General features: G+C 54.8%; 7 protein-coding genes across 7 annotated transcripts; 4 read left to right on the top strand and 3 right to left on the bottom strand.

Moving 5' to 3' along the window:
• Positions 1-288: 288 nt before the first annotated feature.
• On the top strand, positions 289-1,263 carry syf2 (Pre-mRNA-splicing factor SYF2; the record flags this gene model as incomplete). Its single annotated transcript, XM_064802132.1, has 1 exon — positions 289-1,263. The coding sequence occupies one exon, from the start codon at positions 289-291 to the stop codon at positions 1,261-1,263; it is 975 nt and encodes a 324-aa protein (XP_064659493.1).
• Positions 1,264-1,627: 364 nt separating this feature from the next.
• On the top strand, positions 1,628-2,585 carry LTR77_004881 (uncharacterized protein; the record flags this gene model as incomplete). The annotated part of the gene is made up of 2 exons (XM_064802131.1): positions 1,628-1,810; positions 1,863-2,585. The coding sequence occupies 2 exons, from the start codon at positions 1,628-1,630 to the stop codon at positions 2,583-2,585; spliced, it is 906 nt and encodes a 301-aa protein (XP_064659492.1).
• An 848-nt stretch (positions 2,586-3,433) lies between these two features.
• Positions 3,434-4,066, top strand: LTR77_004880 (uncharacterized protein; the record flags this gene model as incomplete). Its single annotated transcript, XM_064802130.1, has 2 exons — positions 3,434-3,884; positions 3,942-4,066. The coding sequence occupies 2 exons, from the start codon at positions 3,434-3,436 to the stop codon at positions 4,064-4,066; spliced, it is 576 nt and encodes a 191-aa protein (XP_064659491.1).
• Positions 4,067-4,515: 449 nt separating this feature from the next.
• Positions 4,516-5,973, top strand: pfa5 (Palmitoyltransferase pfa5; the record flags this gene model as incomplete). Its single annotated transcript, XM_064802129.1, has 1 exon — positions 4,516-5,973. The coding sequence occupies one exon, from the start codon at positions 4,516-4,518 to the stop codon at positions 5,971-5,973; it is 1,458 nt and encodes a 485-aa protein (XP_064659490.1).
• A 202-nt stretch (positions 5,974-6,175) lies between these two features.
• On the bottom strand, positions 6,176-6,906 carry LTR77_004878 (uncharacterized protein; the record flags this gene model as incomplete). The annotated part of the gene is made up of 2 exons (XM_064802128.1): positions 6,176-6,548; positions 6,626-6,906. The coding sequence occupies 2 exons, from the start codon at positions 6,904-6,906 to the stop codon at positions 6,176-6,178; spliced, it is 654 nt and encodes a 217-aa protein (XP_064659489.1).
• A 1,669-nt stretch (positions 6,907-8,575) lies between these two features.
• CUP9 (homeodomain superfamily) lies at positions 8,576-9,911 on the bottom strand (the record flags this gene model as incomplete). The annotated part of the gene is made up of 3 exons (XM_064802127.1): positions 8,576-8,698; positions 8,852-9,571; positions 9,618-9,911. 3 exons carry the CDS (start codon positions 9,909-9,911, stop codon positions 8,576-8,578), a joined length of 1,137 nt encoding a protein of 378 aa, XP_064659488.1.
• Positions 9,912-12,725: 2,814 nt separating this feature from the next.
• LTR77_004876 (uncharacterized protein) lies at positions 12,726-13,808 on the bottom strand (the record flags this gene model as incomplete). Its single annotated transcript, XM_064802126.1, has 1 exon — positions 12,726-13,808. The coding sequence occupies one exon, from the start codon at positions 13,806-13,808 to the stop codon at positions 12,726-12,728; it is 1,083 nt and encodes a 360-aa protein (XP_064659487.1).
• Positions 13,809-15,903: the final 2,095 nt, after the last annotated feature.

The following is a 15,903-nucleotide window of genomic DNA, read 5'->3' as shown; positions in this document are numbered from 1 at the left end:
TGTCGATGTCGCGCCGCGATGGCAAGCACTCGTCGCGTCAAATGGTGCCTGTAGGTCTCAACGAGGTTGCGCCGTCATCACCTCAACAAGCAGTATTTAGTGTCTTGCTGGTTGGAATCCACGCCAGTCGCGTGAAGGTCGCGTTGCGGGACATTGACAAAAGTAGTCGTTTGCTGGCGATGACTATTTTCAGCGGCTCATCCCGTACTACTAAAGCTCCGAGCATGTGAAGTTCTTACACCATCATCACTTTCACAATCCAACACATCCTTACACATCTTTGCGACAATGCCAGCGAAACTGAAGAGAAAAGGCTCGCCCGGCCTGGCGGAAGAGTCTGCAGAGCCGTCTAAGCGACGCTTTGCGGAAGACGCACAAGAGCCAGCACACCCCGAAAGCACGCAAGAGGAACCCACAGAACAAGAAGAACCACCCGCAGATTCTGCGCCAGCACCATCAGAAGACGCCGAACCCTCGCCTGCCCCTCCTGACGACCGCGCCGCTCGCTTCGCCGCCCTCCGCGCCCGACACACCGCTTCCAAAAAGTCCAACCTCGACTCCACCCGCTCCGAAGCCCGCAACGCCGCCGTCAACCCGGCGCAGCTCTCCTCGTTGAATCGCAAACGTGACATCATGTCGCACAAACTGCTCAAGTCTGAAGTTGAGAGCAGTGGCGAGGATTTTGAGCGTAAGCGGGCGTGGGATTGGACGGTAGATGAGAGTGAGCGGTGGGACGAGCGCATGGCGGAGAAGAAGGCGCGGAAAGAGAATGTGGCATTCCAGGACTACTCCGCCGAAGCAGGAAAGGTGTATGAGCGGCAGATTGCGCAGATGGTGAAGGCTAATGGGAAGGAGGGCGGAGATGGGCGGAAGGGCGAGTACGAGAAGGAGAAGGAAGAGGCGATCGAGCGTGCAGTGAGGAGCGGAGGGCTGGAGATTGTCGAGACTGAGAACGGGGAGCTGATAGCGGTGGATAAGGATGGGAGCTGGCTTTCCACAGATGTGGCAGCAGGCGGTCCAGGCTCGTTTGGGAAGAAGCCTTCAAAAGATGCCATTGACCGGTTGGTGTCAGATATCAAGAAGGCGGAGGAGGTGCGACTGAAGAAGAGACGGGAGCGTGGGAGGGCGGATCCGATGGAGGAGGGTGGCGATATCACCTACATCAACGAGAAGAATAAGCAGTTCAACATGAAGCTGGCTCGGTTCTACGACAAGTATACCAGCGAGATTAGGGACAGCTTTGAGAGAGGAACGGCGATATGAGCGGCAGAGAATGAATGAACTTGAAACGTCGGAGTAGACATGAAGCCTTTCGAGACTACATCCCCCGGTCGGCACAACAGCATGCCTAGCTATGGATTCCTGCTGTCGAGGGCCAATGTGACCATCGACGATCTCGAGATGACGAGTGCGAGGCGTCGAAAGGCATGATGGGTGTGAAAGACAGAATTGACACGTGATTGGCTGTGCCTGACACTTCTTGGCGCCTGCTGCCTTGCGCCTTGCCAAATCTCCTCTAGCCTTGCGTTGCTCGAGCATGATATTTATACCGAAGGCAAACGATCAGAGCGAATGCATTCTTTCACTTCATTCACACAACAGTTGTTCATTCAAGAGCTCGAACGATATGGCAACTGCAACATCTTCTGCTATCATCACAGGCAAGCGCAAGCGGAATGTCGTCAACTACGCCGAGCTCAATAGCATGGACATCGACGACGAAGTCGCAGATGTTAATGCCGTCGCGAGCGATGAAGACGAAGACGATGATGGTCTGCCGGAGAACGACTCGGTCTATGGTTCTCGCAAGGTAGAGCTGGCGCCTGATATGGTTCTCGTCAACCGTTCTAACGAACTCGCAGAAGTCGCACATGCCTAACAAGAAGCGGGCCAAGTTTACAAAGCCTGCTGCAAAGAAGTCCACAAAGCCCTTTCCGTTCCTCTCGCTGCCCGCCGAGCTTCGGGACTACATCTACGAGTTCGCTCTTGTAGAACCTGAAGGGTTGAAGCTGAGCGCGAAGACGAAATCCCACCGCCGCACGATCGCTCGCGATACAGCAGGCTACTGGAAATACCGCAGAGGCAGGAAGCACTGGATCAGCTCCGACGGCGAGAACACCACCCAACACACACCCCTTGTCCCGAACCTGCTCGCCGTCAACAAACAAATCCACGACGAAGCCGTCGGCTACCTGTACAAGCAGCAGATCATCCTCGAAGACACCATGGCCCTCCACGCCTTCATCGCAGCTATCGGACCTACCAACCGTCTCCAGCTCGAAGACCTCGTCGTCCGTGGTTGGGGCTGCGGCAGAGGAACGCACAAGGCGATGAATTTCGCTTCGTTGACTCTGCTGGCTAGCTGCACGAATCTGAAGTCGCTGTTCTTCGATTGCAATATCGGTTGGAGCAGGACGGCGAAGCAGACGGCGAGGCAGTTGCATCGGGATGGGCATTACTTTCTCGAGGCTTACGCGGCGGCGAAGGGGAAAGATGCTGCTGTGGAGGTTGTGAAGCTTGTGCCGCAGGGGGAGGAGTTCGAGAGGGAGTTTCGGGAGGAGACGGGGAGGTTGTTGGGGGCTTGATTGTAGGTGGGTGTTAGTGTGGTTGACTTGGTGTGCTTGCATCGTGGAGGGAATTTCGTGGGAAGGCGTTGCTGGTTTTCTGTCTGATGCATGGTATGGTTCTGTTTTGGGCACAGACTGGCTGCATTACTGGGCGCTGGGAGATTGCATTTCGAAGGTTCGCTGCATCTTGTTGATCTGCTTGTGGCCGCGTGGTACATCACTGGGAATGCATTGCTCGGCGTCATTGGCAGTCTCACAGATTTCTCCTATGCGGTCTCGTTTGCTTCATCTCCCCCATGGAATTTACGCTTCCGAACCTCCCGGATAGAGTTATGCAAGTGCTTCGATTTACCACAAGGATCGTGATCCTCGCCCGCGGCCCGTGCACGGGACCTCGTCATCCCGCATTTTCGCTGCCGACATTTCCTTTCTTGTCTTCCAACTTCCTTCATTGGCACCACGTGTGAAACTTTCAGTGACATCAAGCCTATAGCAGGAAACAGGACCGGTAGGTCTTACGCTTCTCGGCAGCTTGGTGGAACCCCGGCAGCACCGCGTCTTCACCAGCAGGGCCTGCTCCGAGTCGCACCATGTGACGTTCGGGTGATGTTATAAACCCGTGCCAAACCAGCACGAAATACGAAAATGCTTCGTCGGATGCTCGGTCGGAGGCAGGACGAGCGTGGTTGAGATAGGTTGGCAGGTTGTCTTCGCTTATTGCAAATCACACGAGTGGCATATACGCTCGGGCTGTAACCCTCTGGCACATTCCTTTTGTCCTTCCTCAACTTTCCTCTTTCCTATCCTCCAATCTGCAACCATCCACCCTGCGCCTCCTACACCCACATCCTACCACTTCAGTCGAAATGACTTCAGTTATCAGCCGAGTCAAGAACTCCGTCTCGCACGCCGGCGCCTCCTCCATGTCGCCCAGTGGCCGCAGAGAACGTCGCACCTCCAAAGCCGCGGAACGTGTCATCCCTCCCGAACCAGTCCAGCAACAGCCAGACGGCGAGCTCACGTCCACCGAAGCATCTCCAGCGCTCACGGCCCACAACTTGGCACGGGCGAACAAGATGGTGCCCAAGCTTTCTTGGGACGACCGGTTAGCGCATGATGCAGAGTCTTATGCGAAGATCTTGGCGTCGACGGGGAAGCTGGAGCATTCGGGAAATGAAGTGCAGGGAGAGAACTTGTATATGACTACAGCTGAGGATGCCAAATTCGAGGATGCGATAGGGCAGTGGATGAACGAGGAGAAGAACTACCATGGCGAGAAGATTGGGGAGGGTGATCTGCAGGCTACGGGACACTTCAGTGAGTATACCTTATGCCAAAAACTTGTCGAAATGGAGAAGCTGACAGCGACCACAGCACAATGCCTATGGCACAGCACAACTCACGTCGGCATGGGCAAGGCGAAATCGGGCAGTGGCAAGACATATATTGTCGCGAGGTACTCGCCACGAGGAAACATTCAGGGTGGCAAGCCCTTCTAAGAAGTTGATGGTGGACCTGGAACCCACGATGTTATACCCCCGGGAGTTGAGAGACGTAGGATCATTGAGCGCATGGAGCGAATGGAGCATGGCAGAAGCCCGGCGTTGTTGATAGTGTCTTTGAGCTCTTGATGTTGCGACTTGCGAACCTATTTAGAGGCGTTTGTTGTAGCCAGACTGTACTTCTATCATCTCTCCCATTCAATTCCATGTCACAGTATTATATCTACATCCATCAACCTATACTTTGCGCCGATTGCGTAAGAAAGGTGGTCATCGTGTTCGTCTCAAAACTGCGAGAAGCCTTGACGCTCGGGCCACCCACCCGCCACCACAAGTTCACTTTGACAGCCTCCAACCTCACTTAGGTGTTCCTACACCTTTTCACCTTCCAAGGCAGTGGCAAGCTGCGCGCGCGGCCGTGAGGCCGACGGCTTCCTACGAAAGTCATGACTGCGGCGCGCAATGCCGTCAGCGTCTGGACCGCACGCGTTGTCCCGGTCTTCCTCGCGCTCATCGTCGCCTATGCATCCTACGTTATCACCGGTCCACTGGCCATACAGTTCTTGCTCAACCCTCCTGAAGGCTTGCCCAAGCGGACAGCACTTGGACTGGCATTACCGATAGCTTACTTGTTCCTTCTCATCCCGGTTGCAGCAACATGGGTACGGCTACTGGTAGTGGTCTGGCGCGAGCCTGGTTATATACCACTTGGAGCCCCACGCGATCCGGCAGCTCAGGAACCAGCGCCCGGTCTGGAGGACTTTTGGCTTCTTGACGCGTTCGCCTGCGATGCGCGTGGTCTGCCGATATGGTGCCCGCATTGTAACAATTGGAAACCCGACCGCACTCATCACAACCAGGACGTCGGACGCTGCACACTCAAGATGGATCACTTCTGCCCGTGGGTTGGCGGCGTCGTCGGAGAGCGGTCTTACAAGTTCTTCGTCCAATTCAACTTCTACAGCTTTTTGCTCTCCGGTTATACTTTGGCAGTGCTGGCCTACTTTGTTGCTCAAGGCGGCGAAAGCAATGACCTGAAAGTACAGTGGCTGATTGCGCTGGGCCTTGCCGGATTCTTCGCGTTCTTCACCATCGGCATAACGCTCAATTCTATCTGGATGGTTTTTCGGAATGTCACTTCCATCGAGAACATTGATGCCTTTTCACGGACGATGCTATTGGCGGTCCTTTTACCTCCCGAGCTGCAAGGCAAGACACTCGAGGGACCACCGACTCCTCCGCAAGCACATCTACGACCAGATAGCTCCCCAAGCCGATCTGGCGAAAGCGAGATGCCTCTAACCTCCGACCTTGACGACCCGAGCCATTCGACTTACTTTTCCAATCTCCAAACTCCGCGGCCGCCACGTCGCTCGTCGAATCTACCATTTCAAGAGCGGATATGGAGAGGTACAGTTACTTACCCGCTGTACCTACCGATTGATCGACCGCCTCTACCGGCACCACAGCCCCGGACGTTTGCGATCCTCGAAACACTGCCAGGCATGAATGTGTGGGATTTGGGCAGTGCATACCGAAATTTCAAAGCTGCATTCGGCGACAGTCCGCACGACTGGCTTCTACCCATCAGACACTCGCCGTGCTGCGATCACACTTCACTCATCTCCCAATACCCCCTTGGACCAGACTTCGAAGAGCTGCTCATTGAGGCCGGACTCGTTGCACGCCCAAAGCACTTCCATCCGCGGGAGGATGTGGTTCCCCACGACAGCAAAAGCGCAACAGCATCGCGGAAGCGGCGGCGGAAGCGGAGATTAGATGATGGCTGGCAGAATGGAGAACGGCCTGATGGCTGGTTCAGCGAGAAGGAAGCCAGACGCGTGAGGAATGATGCGAGGCGGAGGATGCGCGGGGACCTGCCCGGTCGAGATGCCTATCAATGACAGTTGGGTTCGAAGCGCTTTCTTGAGCAATGTACACAATGCACACCATGCTTCACACAATCCGGCCAGCGCATTTGAAGCTGATCATCTCAGTTGGAGCCTCTCGAGCGACGAACTGCTTCGAAGGACGCTAAGCTGTGATGTAATATGCCTCCAGCTGCTCCTTCGTCCTCGCTCCGACGTTGTGACGGCGGTTTTCCTCTCAGACTTCGTCGCCCTCGCCATGCGTAGTCGACAAATGGCCCAGGAAGAAGTCAAGGTTTTTTTTCGCCTGCCAAAATCCCATTGGACGCCATACGAAGCGCGAGACAGTAACGAAAGCACTTCTCACCTGTGGGAAAGCATTCTTGAAGGTCTGAAATAGCTCATCATCGCTAGGCTTCTTTTTGGCATGGGTGACCTTTGAAGCGAACAAGTCCAGGTACTTGCGGTTGTGCGCAAGATCGGCCTTTGCATCCAGCTCCCATCCGGATTCGATGTGCACGGGGATCACTTTGGACGGATTCAAAGCTTCTATGAGATCGAGTGTTTTGACCCACGCATCGTATATCTGAGGTGTCTCTATCTCCTCGACCCTGGACCGGGTCAGCAAAACTGCACCCTGCCTCAGCCGGTACTAGCGACGGACCAAACATGGGTACTACGAGCATACACCGAGTTTCCACAGACAACCGTCCGCTCAGTCGACAGCCAGAACAACGTATAGTCTACAGAGTCGCCCTGCAAGGGCCCGATAAGAACGATGGGCGAGTCGACGTTGCCTTCGAGCTGTGGTGGAATGGGGTCGGTTTCGTTGGCTTCGCTGGAACGTTTTCTTCTGCACGTTGGTTCTTGATTAGCCGCGTATCGCAGTCCATGGAGGTACGTCCACTCCCGAAGACGGTAGGCCAGTACTTCACCTTCTTGTCGTACTCTCAATCGATGCCGGCGCATACTGACTCGTTGGGTTAGAAGGCTGAAACGAAGGTCGTCTGGCCAAGCAAGTGACAGTGAGAGCTGGCGCCCAGGTCGGAGCGAGTCTTGTGATCGGCCTCCTCGCAGAGAACAACAGCCCACTGACGAGGGCGACGTTGCACTTTGGGCCGCGATCTCGTCTTGGATAAGACAGCCAGATGTGTCCGCTGTGACCCTCTCACTGTCACCTGCGTGCTGCCCTAAATCCCAACGGAACTCGCAGCGGACTGGTACTAGCCGTACGGTGCCCGTCATTGTCAGGCACTTTAGGATACCAGTGAGAACACAGAAAGGCTTACAGAATAAAGCCTAGACTCCGGAAACGCATCAAGGATGGGATTGGCGGAGAAATAGTGACTAGGATGATGATGCGTAACGAAAACAGCCTTCAACGGCACATGCATTTTCTCATCCAACCATTCGACAACAGCGTTCGCCATGAACAAGAAACGGCAGATCTACCAGGGCTGCCGCTTTGCTTCCTACGATGAGCGTTGTGACGCTCGAGAGGCCTTCCTCGCTTGATGAGAGGATATGTGTCTCTAGCCCCATGATGGACGAATATAGCCATGGAATACGGAGACTGTCTCGCGTATATAGCGGTTAAGGCGGCTGTGTGCAAAGCTTCGAGGGGAGTCGGCTCCGCAGTGCCATCGTGGCGGAGAAGGTCCAGTCGTCTCTTGGGTTGCCCGATGTCAGAAGCCGTCAGTTGGCCCAGGGCGAGTCATGAAGCTTCCCTGGTGCCCGAGCTGCGTTGTGGACGATGCAGACAGACAGCGGAGCAAACTCCAGATTCGACATACAAATGGTCATTGATTTGATGAAGAGATACGAAGTTATTGCTGTATTCTCCCCATCCCCAACTCCACCCAAACATTCAGGACGATCACCATCCTGTCGTGTGACCCAGACCACCAATAGACCGGGGGCTCGTAGGGTTTTTTCCCCGGGTCACCGAAGAAGAGTGGAGGTGAGCAGGGTTGATGACTTGCAGATCTTCCGCGGAGAGCGCAGACTTTTGATCTGCAACACCATCAAAAACCTTCTTCCCACGCGCGCGCGATCAGACGAAAGTCTAAAGTATTTGAGTTTTGCGTGGCAGCAACGTGCCGGTCGGGGAAAGTTGGGGTGGGCTCGAGGGTGGGCAGTTGGACGCGGACTCTCTCAGGTCGATCGAAGTCGATGCACTTCATTTCATACATGTTGGGAGCTCTTGTGTGTGTGTTGGAAGGAGTGAGAACGATCATAACGAGCAGCAGAGATATGATCGTTGTGCAGGACACTGTCCAGGCGGCGATGCGATCTCCATATCATTGTGGTTGATTGAACTCTCTTTGCCTGTCAGAATTAAGTTGATGCGACTGCCTATAATGTTGAAGATAGACATGTCGGAAACCTAGCCCCCAACAGTCAAAGCACTGGTGTGATGACTCTTAGTAGGTGATCTGCCGAAAGGGAGACAATCTTGTTGTGTACGACTCCGAGGAGCTCTGTTGGTCTGTCGAATCTAGAAAGGTGTTTGTTCTGTCGTATTGATCGTATTGATCGTGGAGTAGTCGAGACCACTCTCCACTCCATTCTCCCGCCATTGTTTCGACCCATAATTAATGCATGTAACTTTTGATGCCTTCAACATGCCTGTGTATCCTCACATATCGTAGTCTCGACCACGAGACTTCTCCCGCTTGTCCCGTAGCTCAGGACATCGTCGTCGATGATTGATGAACCAGTTGCTCACTTGGGTCATGCTGATGCCAGTGACCTCCTCACGCTGTTAGTTGCATGCAACGCGAAGCTCCTGCAACGGACGGACTCACGCTTGAAAACATTGCTTTCTGCTCTTCTGTTGGGTAGGGGTTCGATATGTTCTGTGATCACGTTAGATTTGATCACTGAAGAGAGGTGTATGGGGATTAAGACATACCTTGTCAAACCAATTCTTCATCACCTCTGTGGATTGCTTCGGCAAATTGCTTCGTTTGCGCGTCTTGCCTTGCTTGAAGTCGTAGTGGTTGGGAACAAAATACCCCGAGTGCGGGTCTGGGTGCATGTCTGGCATCTCCGACCATCCGTAGATATCTTCACGGTCTCCTCGAGGAACCGAAGCTCGCTCATAGCGCTTCGGCGCTGAAGGCAGGCTCATCTGACCGGCTTCTGGGTCCATTCGAAAAGAACGACGCCTCTCATGACGCTCTTCGCCGTGGTACGGCCGCGAGTATGAACCTGCGTGTGGTGCTCGAGGAGAAAACGGAACTGAAGAAGGCATGCCCGTGGGCATCCTGTCGGGGTGCGGAGACGGTCTGGTAGAGCTGCTGGTTGAGTGTTGAGAGGGACCAATGCGTGTGATCTGGTGCGATGAACGACGACGACCTTCACGGCCGTCGCGGTAGAAGTGATTGCCGTATCCATCGACAGGACTCTGTTCCCAGCTCGCAGACGGCGGACCGTGCATGCTGAAGGTGTAAGGGTTCGTGATTGGTGCTACAGGCTCGAACACGAAGTCTGTCCGTAGCTTCTTGTTCGGATACAGGGACGGAGGCTTGTAGGTGCTCGTCGTGAGGCTGGGTTCACACGGCAAAGGCTGCGCAGAGGTGTTCTTAATCCGTGGCGTGTGAGGCGGGCTCAAGTTGGCATTGAGAAGCACCTGCGAAAGTTAGCGGACGTGTATGGCTCTCTGATGCGGTACTGACCGTTTTAAGAGGTGGTAGCTGAGGCCTCTGTGTGTCCGAACTGTCGTACGGCGGGGAGATAGGGAGTGCAGTATGGTGGCTGTCTCTCCGCCTCAACATCTGTCGATAGTCTTCCCTTTGATCCATGTCATATCTGTACGAGGGGTCGGCATCGCTAGGTTTGAAGGCGTCGTGGCCTTTTGTAGAATACTCAGGCGACGGCAGCCGTGATCTCTGTGAATACACATCGTGCGTTCTCGCGTATCCGGACCTCTCAGCAGCAGAATAGTGCCCGCGAACTCCTGAGGATGCCATGTTGGGTTTGGATGATACAATGGAAGATCCTGTGGTTTCCGGCTGTCGATGACTGTCTGAAGAGAATGCCCGTCAATTGAGGACCTTACTGGAACAACCAGCTGTCGCGAGCCTGATGTCAATTGGGAGCTGACGATGGACCGTATAGCAACTAGCTCGTCGATGTCAAGGTGGACAGGATCCAGGTTGTCGACGACAATCGGAGAATCAAGATCGACCAAGGGTCCAGACTGCTGGTGGAGGGAAAGGATTTATTGTCATCCGTCGCCGTATCGCCGTACGTCGAAACTTACTGCAGCGACTTGTGGGTCCATGCTACTCGTGAAGCGGCCTCACGAGGTTGGCGCCATAGCGGGAGGGCCAGCAAGATATAGTTGAACGGAAAGCAGCATGAGCGTTGGAAACAACCCGGTCGAGACGAATGCTCGGTGCCCCTGCGATCGTTCCAGCACACGAATCTCGGGAATGGTGGCTAAAGGACGATGTGCCAATCTGATACCGACAAAAGCTTGCCCGCTGCGGCGGCCCGGGAGACTACGCAGTGCCGTGCCATGCGGACTCGTCTAACGTTTCCACTGACATGCTGGCTGGACAAAGCTGCCATTTGACACGCGCTCGGACGGCTCCAGAGACGTCCCGAGTCTCTGCGTCTATGCCGTTTCGAGTATCTGCAATAGCTTCCTGCTTGCAGCAGCAGCATCATAGGCACCCGTGCCCCCAGAGCACGCTCTCAACGAGTGAGCAAGCATGGTGGATCATGAGCGACGTGCATGCCAGGTGCCCGGTCGAGCTTTCGTCGAGGAGCCATCGATCCATCGTTTCAGTTAGCCTCCGCAGCAGCTGACTGTCGCTGTACGCCTTTCTTGCTGGTCACTTGGTCCTGTCGCTGTGCTTTGCGCCCCACGTTGACCCCGTCTCGCCACTGCCAGACGTTTCCTGGGACGACGCTGTTCGAATCACTCCGCCGACGTACGCTCCCTGTACGCAAGGTGTCACCCCAGCGCCGGTGAGGGATCCAGGCAACCGTGCGTGCCATGGCGTCGTGGGATTCATGGTGCTGGACTCGTAATGCGGATCGCCCGAGACCCGACCAGGGAGTGCCGCTGTCAAAGTGGAGTGCCAATCTGCATTGGCTGCGCCTCGCAATCGAGACTGCTGCTGGGTTAGCGCGTTAGCGCGGTGAGCTGGAGCACTGCCGTGACGAAGCGGAAGAACTTGATGAGGCGTACTGAGACCGCGCCAATGAGAGCTGTGCGGAGTTTTCGCTCGTCTGTCACATCGCGCGCAAGGCCGTTTGACGTGCATGACTCCAACACGATCGAGCTCTTACCAGGTAGCCGGCGCTACGGTGGAGGCGCCGGTGCACAGTGCATATCTTAGACTGAGCGGCATCTCTGCCAGCGACAGGGGGCATGCGGGAGGAAGCACCGTCGACACGAGTGAGCGTTCGTCGATTTTTAGACCTCAGACCGCGCGAGTGTTTTGATCTTTGCGCAATCCAAAGTCTGGCCTTGCAAAGGCTCCAAAAGCTCCACCATCGTGCTCCTCACGTGTCCGCTCCGCTTCATCTCGTCTGCGAGGCCCTATGTAGATGCATAACATGTGCGTCCAGTCGCCAGCGGAAAGCAAGACGCCCGATCTGGCCGAAAGGGCCAGGTGGGAAGAAGGCACACCCTTCCCATGTGCCGGCCAGCTGCATGGGCCGCGGAAGAAGCGCTCGACGATCTGCTCATTGATCAACTGATGTCACAGCGATCACCTGGCGAGCGTGCGACAAGATTGTCGGAGATCCCATCAAATATCGGGACCACACCAACGTCTGCTCCTCACGATGCCGTCCAAGATCGACCCCGGGAGTTGGAGAGACGCATCGGCGCTGTCGCTGGTTAGAGGTAGCGCATTGTCTAAACGTCGGGAGCTCTCCGGCGGTACGATAACGATAACCGCAACAGACCTCATTCCTACAGTTGCGTGCTTGCGACCATTGTATGTCCAGTACCCAGGTCCCATGACGTTGGGTGCATACCCGCCGGACCAACGATCTGACGGCCGAAGATGTCCGCCCTGCGATCCTGCGATACCGACCACCTGGCTCCCGGACCACCCCAGGGACCCGACAATGCAGTGCTCGGGTGGCTGATTCCCACGCCTTTGCTTTGACAGTCCGTTGCAACAACATGGTTACAGCATCAATCGTGCGGCAACAGAATACACAATGCAACGACATCTCGAGGATATCTTACTTCCAGGAACTCCCACCGTTGGTTAACCTCCCCGCGGACTCCACTCTCTTGGGACTTACATCTGGTCCCGTACCACGATTTCGCCTCACGTGCAGAGCCGTATCTTGGTCCCGTCGATATGCGCAAGGTTATGCTCGTCCCAGCCGCCTGGTCAACCTGCGGGAGGGAGTACCCTTGGTTCGGTCGTGCTCGCACAGCACATCTGCTCCGCTACCAACCCGGGGCATTTACCTCGAACAGAACCCACGACATATAGCTAAGATATGGCACGATGATCTTGAAGATGGGAGCCTGTCAGATCTTGAAAAGGCTGTTGCGACCTTCGCGTGACCGCTCATGATTGTCTGGTCCTCCACAGTGGCGGTGAGATAACGGTTGCTGCTGTACCTACCTGCGCGTAACATCGCCTACAGAGAGTGAGGTAAATGAGGGCATCCGTCGGCTTGATAGCTAGGCGTCCACTGTACATTGCTAAACCTCGCTAGATATGCTTCGTGAATCTTTCCATTATCACCCGTCATGTCCAGATCTCCGACCAGAACTCCGCATACTCCGATCCCGCTGACGCTTTTCATAGCAGCGCATACGCACACAACAGTGGGACACTCAGACCCCACATCATTCTCGACATGGCAGCTGCACCAGATGACGGTGCCTCGTTGGCTGTTGACACCCTCCGTCGTCCCACCGGATTCGAGACGCCGTTCAAGCGGTCAACCGTGGCGATGGCCGGGCCAACGTTAAAGAAGTCGGTCAAAATAAAAGAAGGCGCTCGACCGTACTCCTGCTTGCACGCGTCCGCTGCCGTTTCCAGATTGCCGGTCCCACTGTCGCCATTGGTGGTCGGAGTATACGTCGCGTTTGGCTCTTGGATAGTGAACAGCGAGTTCTCTCCTCCGGATTGAGCATACAGGAAGTGGTTCATCAAAGGCATTCTGCCCTTGGAAATGGCTTCAGATGTTCTACCAACAAAATTGGCTGGCCGGTTGACTTCGCAGCTGTAATCCGTAGGCGAGGTATTCTCGTAGTCGTTCTCGAAGACGTAATTCCACTGATTCATCAGGTAGGCAGCACCAGAATCATCATTGAGGTCGGGAACGAAGTTGATGAGGCGGGTGCCGCTGTCGATGAGTGTTTGGAGGGTCGGCCAGTCCTGCGACGTGCTTGAGGATCCTGAGGGTGTGTAAGATAGACTCGCGAGGCCGGCAGCCTCATATTGCGCGGTGAGTGCGCTTCCAGTGGCCTCCGCGCCATTGACCAGCAACAGCGTGACGACTTCGTTTGGGTTCGACTCCATCCACGTCCGGACTTCGGCAAGCCAATCACGCAGAGTGCCTGCGTCCAGCAGATCGCATGATGTATGACATACGTGCAGCGCATTGCTATCCTCCGGATTCTGAACCTGAGCGGTCAGCAGCCTCACGCCAGCTGACAGCTGAACGGTGCTGTTGTAGTATTGGTTGCCACTTGTCGAGAAGTCGGTCGATTCGTCCCGTAGGAAAGGGCTGTCGTGGGCTCCAAGGTAGGTGACTTGATCATATGGTTTTGAGCATAATGAAGGGCTGTTGTTGCATGCTCCTGTACTGTTGCTGACCGCCGCAGCACGAATGGCCGCTGGAAGAAGCAAGAACGTGGCCAAGTTGGAGAATAGCATCTTGATGTGGCGAGGTGGAATATGTGGCAAACGGGTGGTGGAGTGGAAGGGATCCAATCTTGTAATTGTGTGTGGTAACGACTGAAGGAAGGCTTGTCAAACCAAAGTACCCGCACAGTGATTAATTAAGAGATGCGAGCAGATCAAAGAAGAGACGTAGAGACATGTAATATTGAACCAACACGAGATGTGGTTGAGATAGAAAGTTGCTGCGCCTTCTTGGGGGTTGTCGGTTGTCGTCAGCTTCGAATCGGCAACGATGACCGCCCCAATCTTTTCTTGTCCTCTAAGCGTAATGACAGGACACGAGCGGCTGGCTGTTTTTAATACTATACATCTCTGAGGGCTGACACTCTTGGGTCCTCTCCACCTGTGGGCTACAAACTACAAAGGCTGGGGTGGCAAGAAGGGTCGAGTTTCATGGCTTAGACTACGCAAACGCGTTGACGTCAACGCGAATGTTTCCAGCGGCGCGTATTCTTCACATCCACCTTCTCTTCGACGCGACCATGACCATCAGATACCACCATTTCTCGAGAAAAGCAAGAAGAATGGCCCGGTGAAGCTGAATGCATACAAAGTTGAAGACAAAAACGCGACAATAATGCAATAACACTGGATCCTGCCCTCCCACCCAACCACTACATGTCTGTCTAACAGGCACGGTGCCCAATACCCTCTCCCTCCCACAGGCTGAAGATGGTAGTGTCGACATCAACGTCCTCCGGTCTTCGGATAGACATAGCAGTCCTTCTTCACGTGTCCGCAAATACACTGAGTAGGTAGCAGCGCCGGGTTGTTGACCTGTTTACATTTGCAGCATTTCCTATACACATTCAGTCAAGTTCGAGAAGCAGTTTCCGATTCCTTACCAGTATCCAGCAAGATTCACAGGCGGTTGCTGTCCACCACCCCTTCCCGAAGATGCAGCTGCATTCCGTCCAATTCGGGCGCCACATTGGGCGCCAGCGAGCTGCTTCACCAACAGAGAACCGCCTGCCCTCTGGTCTGCATGCTCAACTACTGGACAGTGTTGCTCGAACTCGATGCCGCCTGGAGAGCGAGACCTGCTCGGTGTCAGCTACTGCTCGGTTGATGATGAGCTTCCAGATACCAGACCTCTTTGATCGAGGACCAAAACTCTTCGACATGGTCTGAGGGATGACCGGCCGCTAAGGAGCCTTTCGAGCTCTTCCAGTCGACTTTGGACTCTATCAGCAAGGCTATGTCCAGTCTACACGTTCTCGGCTCTGGCTAGTTCGACGGACAGCAGATCGCAAGCCGACAGAGTTGAGCTCGAGGTGCTCTCGACCCTCAGGAATGTGCAAAATGATTGAAGACTGGCTAAGGTGGCCCCTGAGAGATCAACCCAGCGGTTTGGTGCTACTTTATACTCAAGATTCAAGAAGGGGCATGTACTGCTTCTCGAGCTCCCCAAATGACCACATGAGTGCTGACATGGCCATATCACGGGCTCCGAAAAGAGGCAAACAGCGCCTTCGTATGCACCGCACTTATCTGGTGTTCGGTAAGTGTTGCGTCCATTGCCTTCCGGATACCACGGAGACTGCTCCTATAATCACTGATGGAAAGTCTCGCTGCCGGTTGACGGCCCAATACAAGAGACGACACCCCGTGTGGAAAGATGATTGGCTTACTTTTCCACTGCGGGCACGAGACGTTCAATCGCGACTGGCTCGTCCCTGCCAGTATCCCAGCTTCTGTCAGACCAAGAGTATGCCTCTTTACTTGTACCACACAGCCGGTTAGTCGCCCTTCAGATAGGGCATGAATCCGAAAGACATCAAAACTCAGCCACGCATTCTGGATCACCAGGAGACACTGAGGCCGCTCATTCAAGCCTTGTGTGGCTTCCTCCACGAGAAGGCCATGGTCCACTGTGCTACTTCATTCGAAACATCCCGCACTTTAGCGCTATTGAGCGTGAACCAAGCAGTACCAACCCAGGAGACTGGCTGTCGCTGCTTATCAGGATGCGTCTTTTTTGCGTCTACGGCCTTTGCGCCGCAGCAAGGCAACAACAAACATCGCCGTGTGCACACAGCTTTCGAGGTCATGCCAAAGACCTGAATTT

The sequence above is a fragment of the Saxophila tyrrhenica genome (assembly GCF_035928015.1).
Source record: "Saxophila tyrrhenica strain CCFEE 5935 chromosome Unknown scaffold_7, whole genome shotgun sequence".
Classification (NCBI taxonomy): domain Eukaryota; kingdom Fungi; phylum Ascomycota; class Dothideomycetes; order Mycosphaerellales; family Extremaceae; genus Saxophila; species Saxophila tyrrhenica.
The sequence above is the reverse complement of the archived record's forward strand: the minus strand, read 5'-3'. Positions and strand labels throughout refer to the sequence as shown.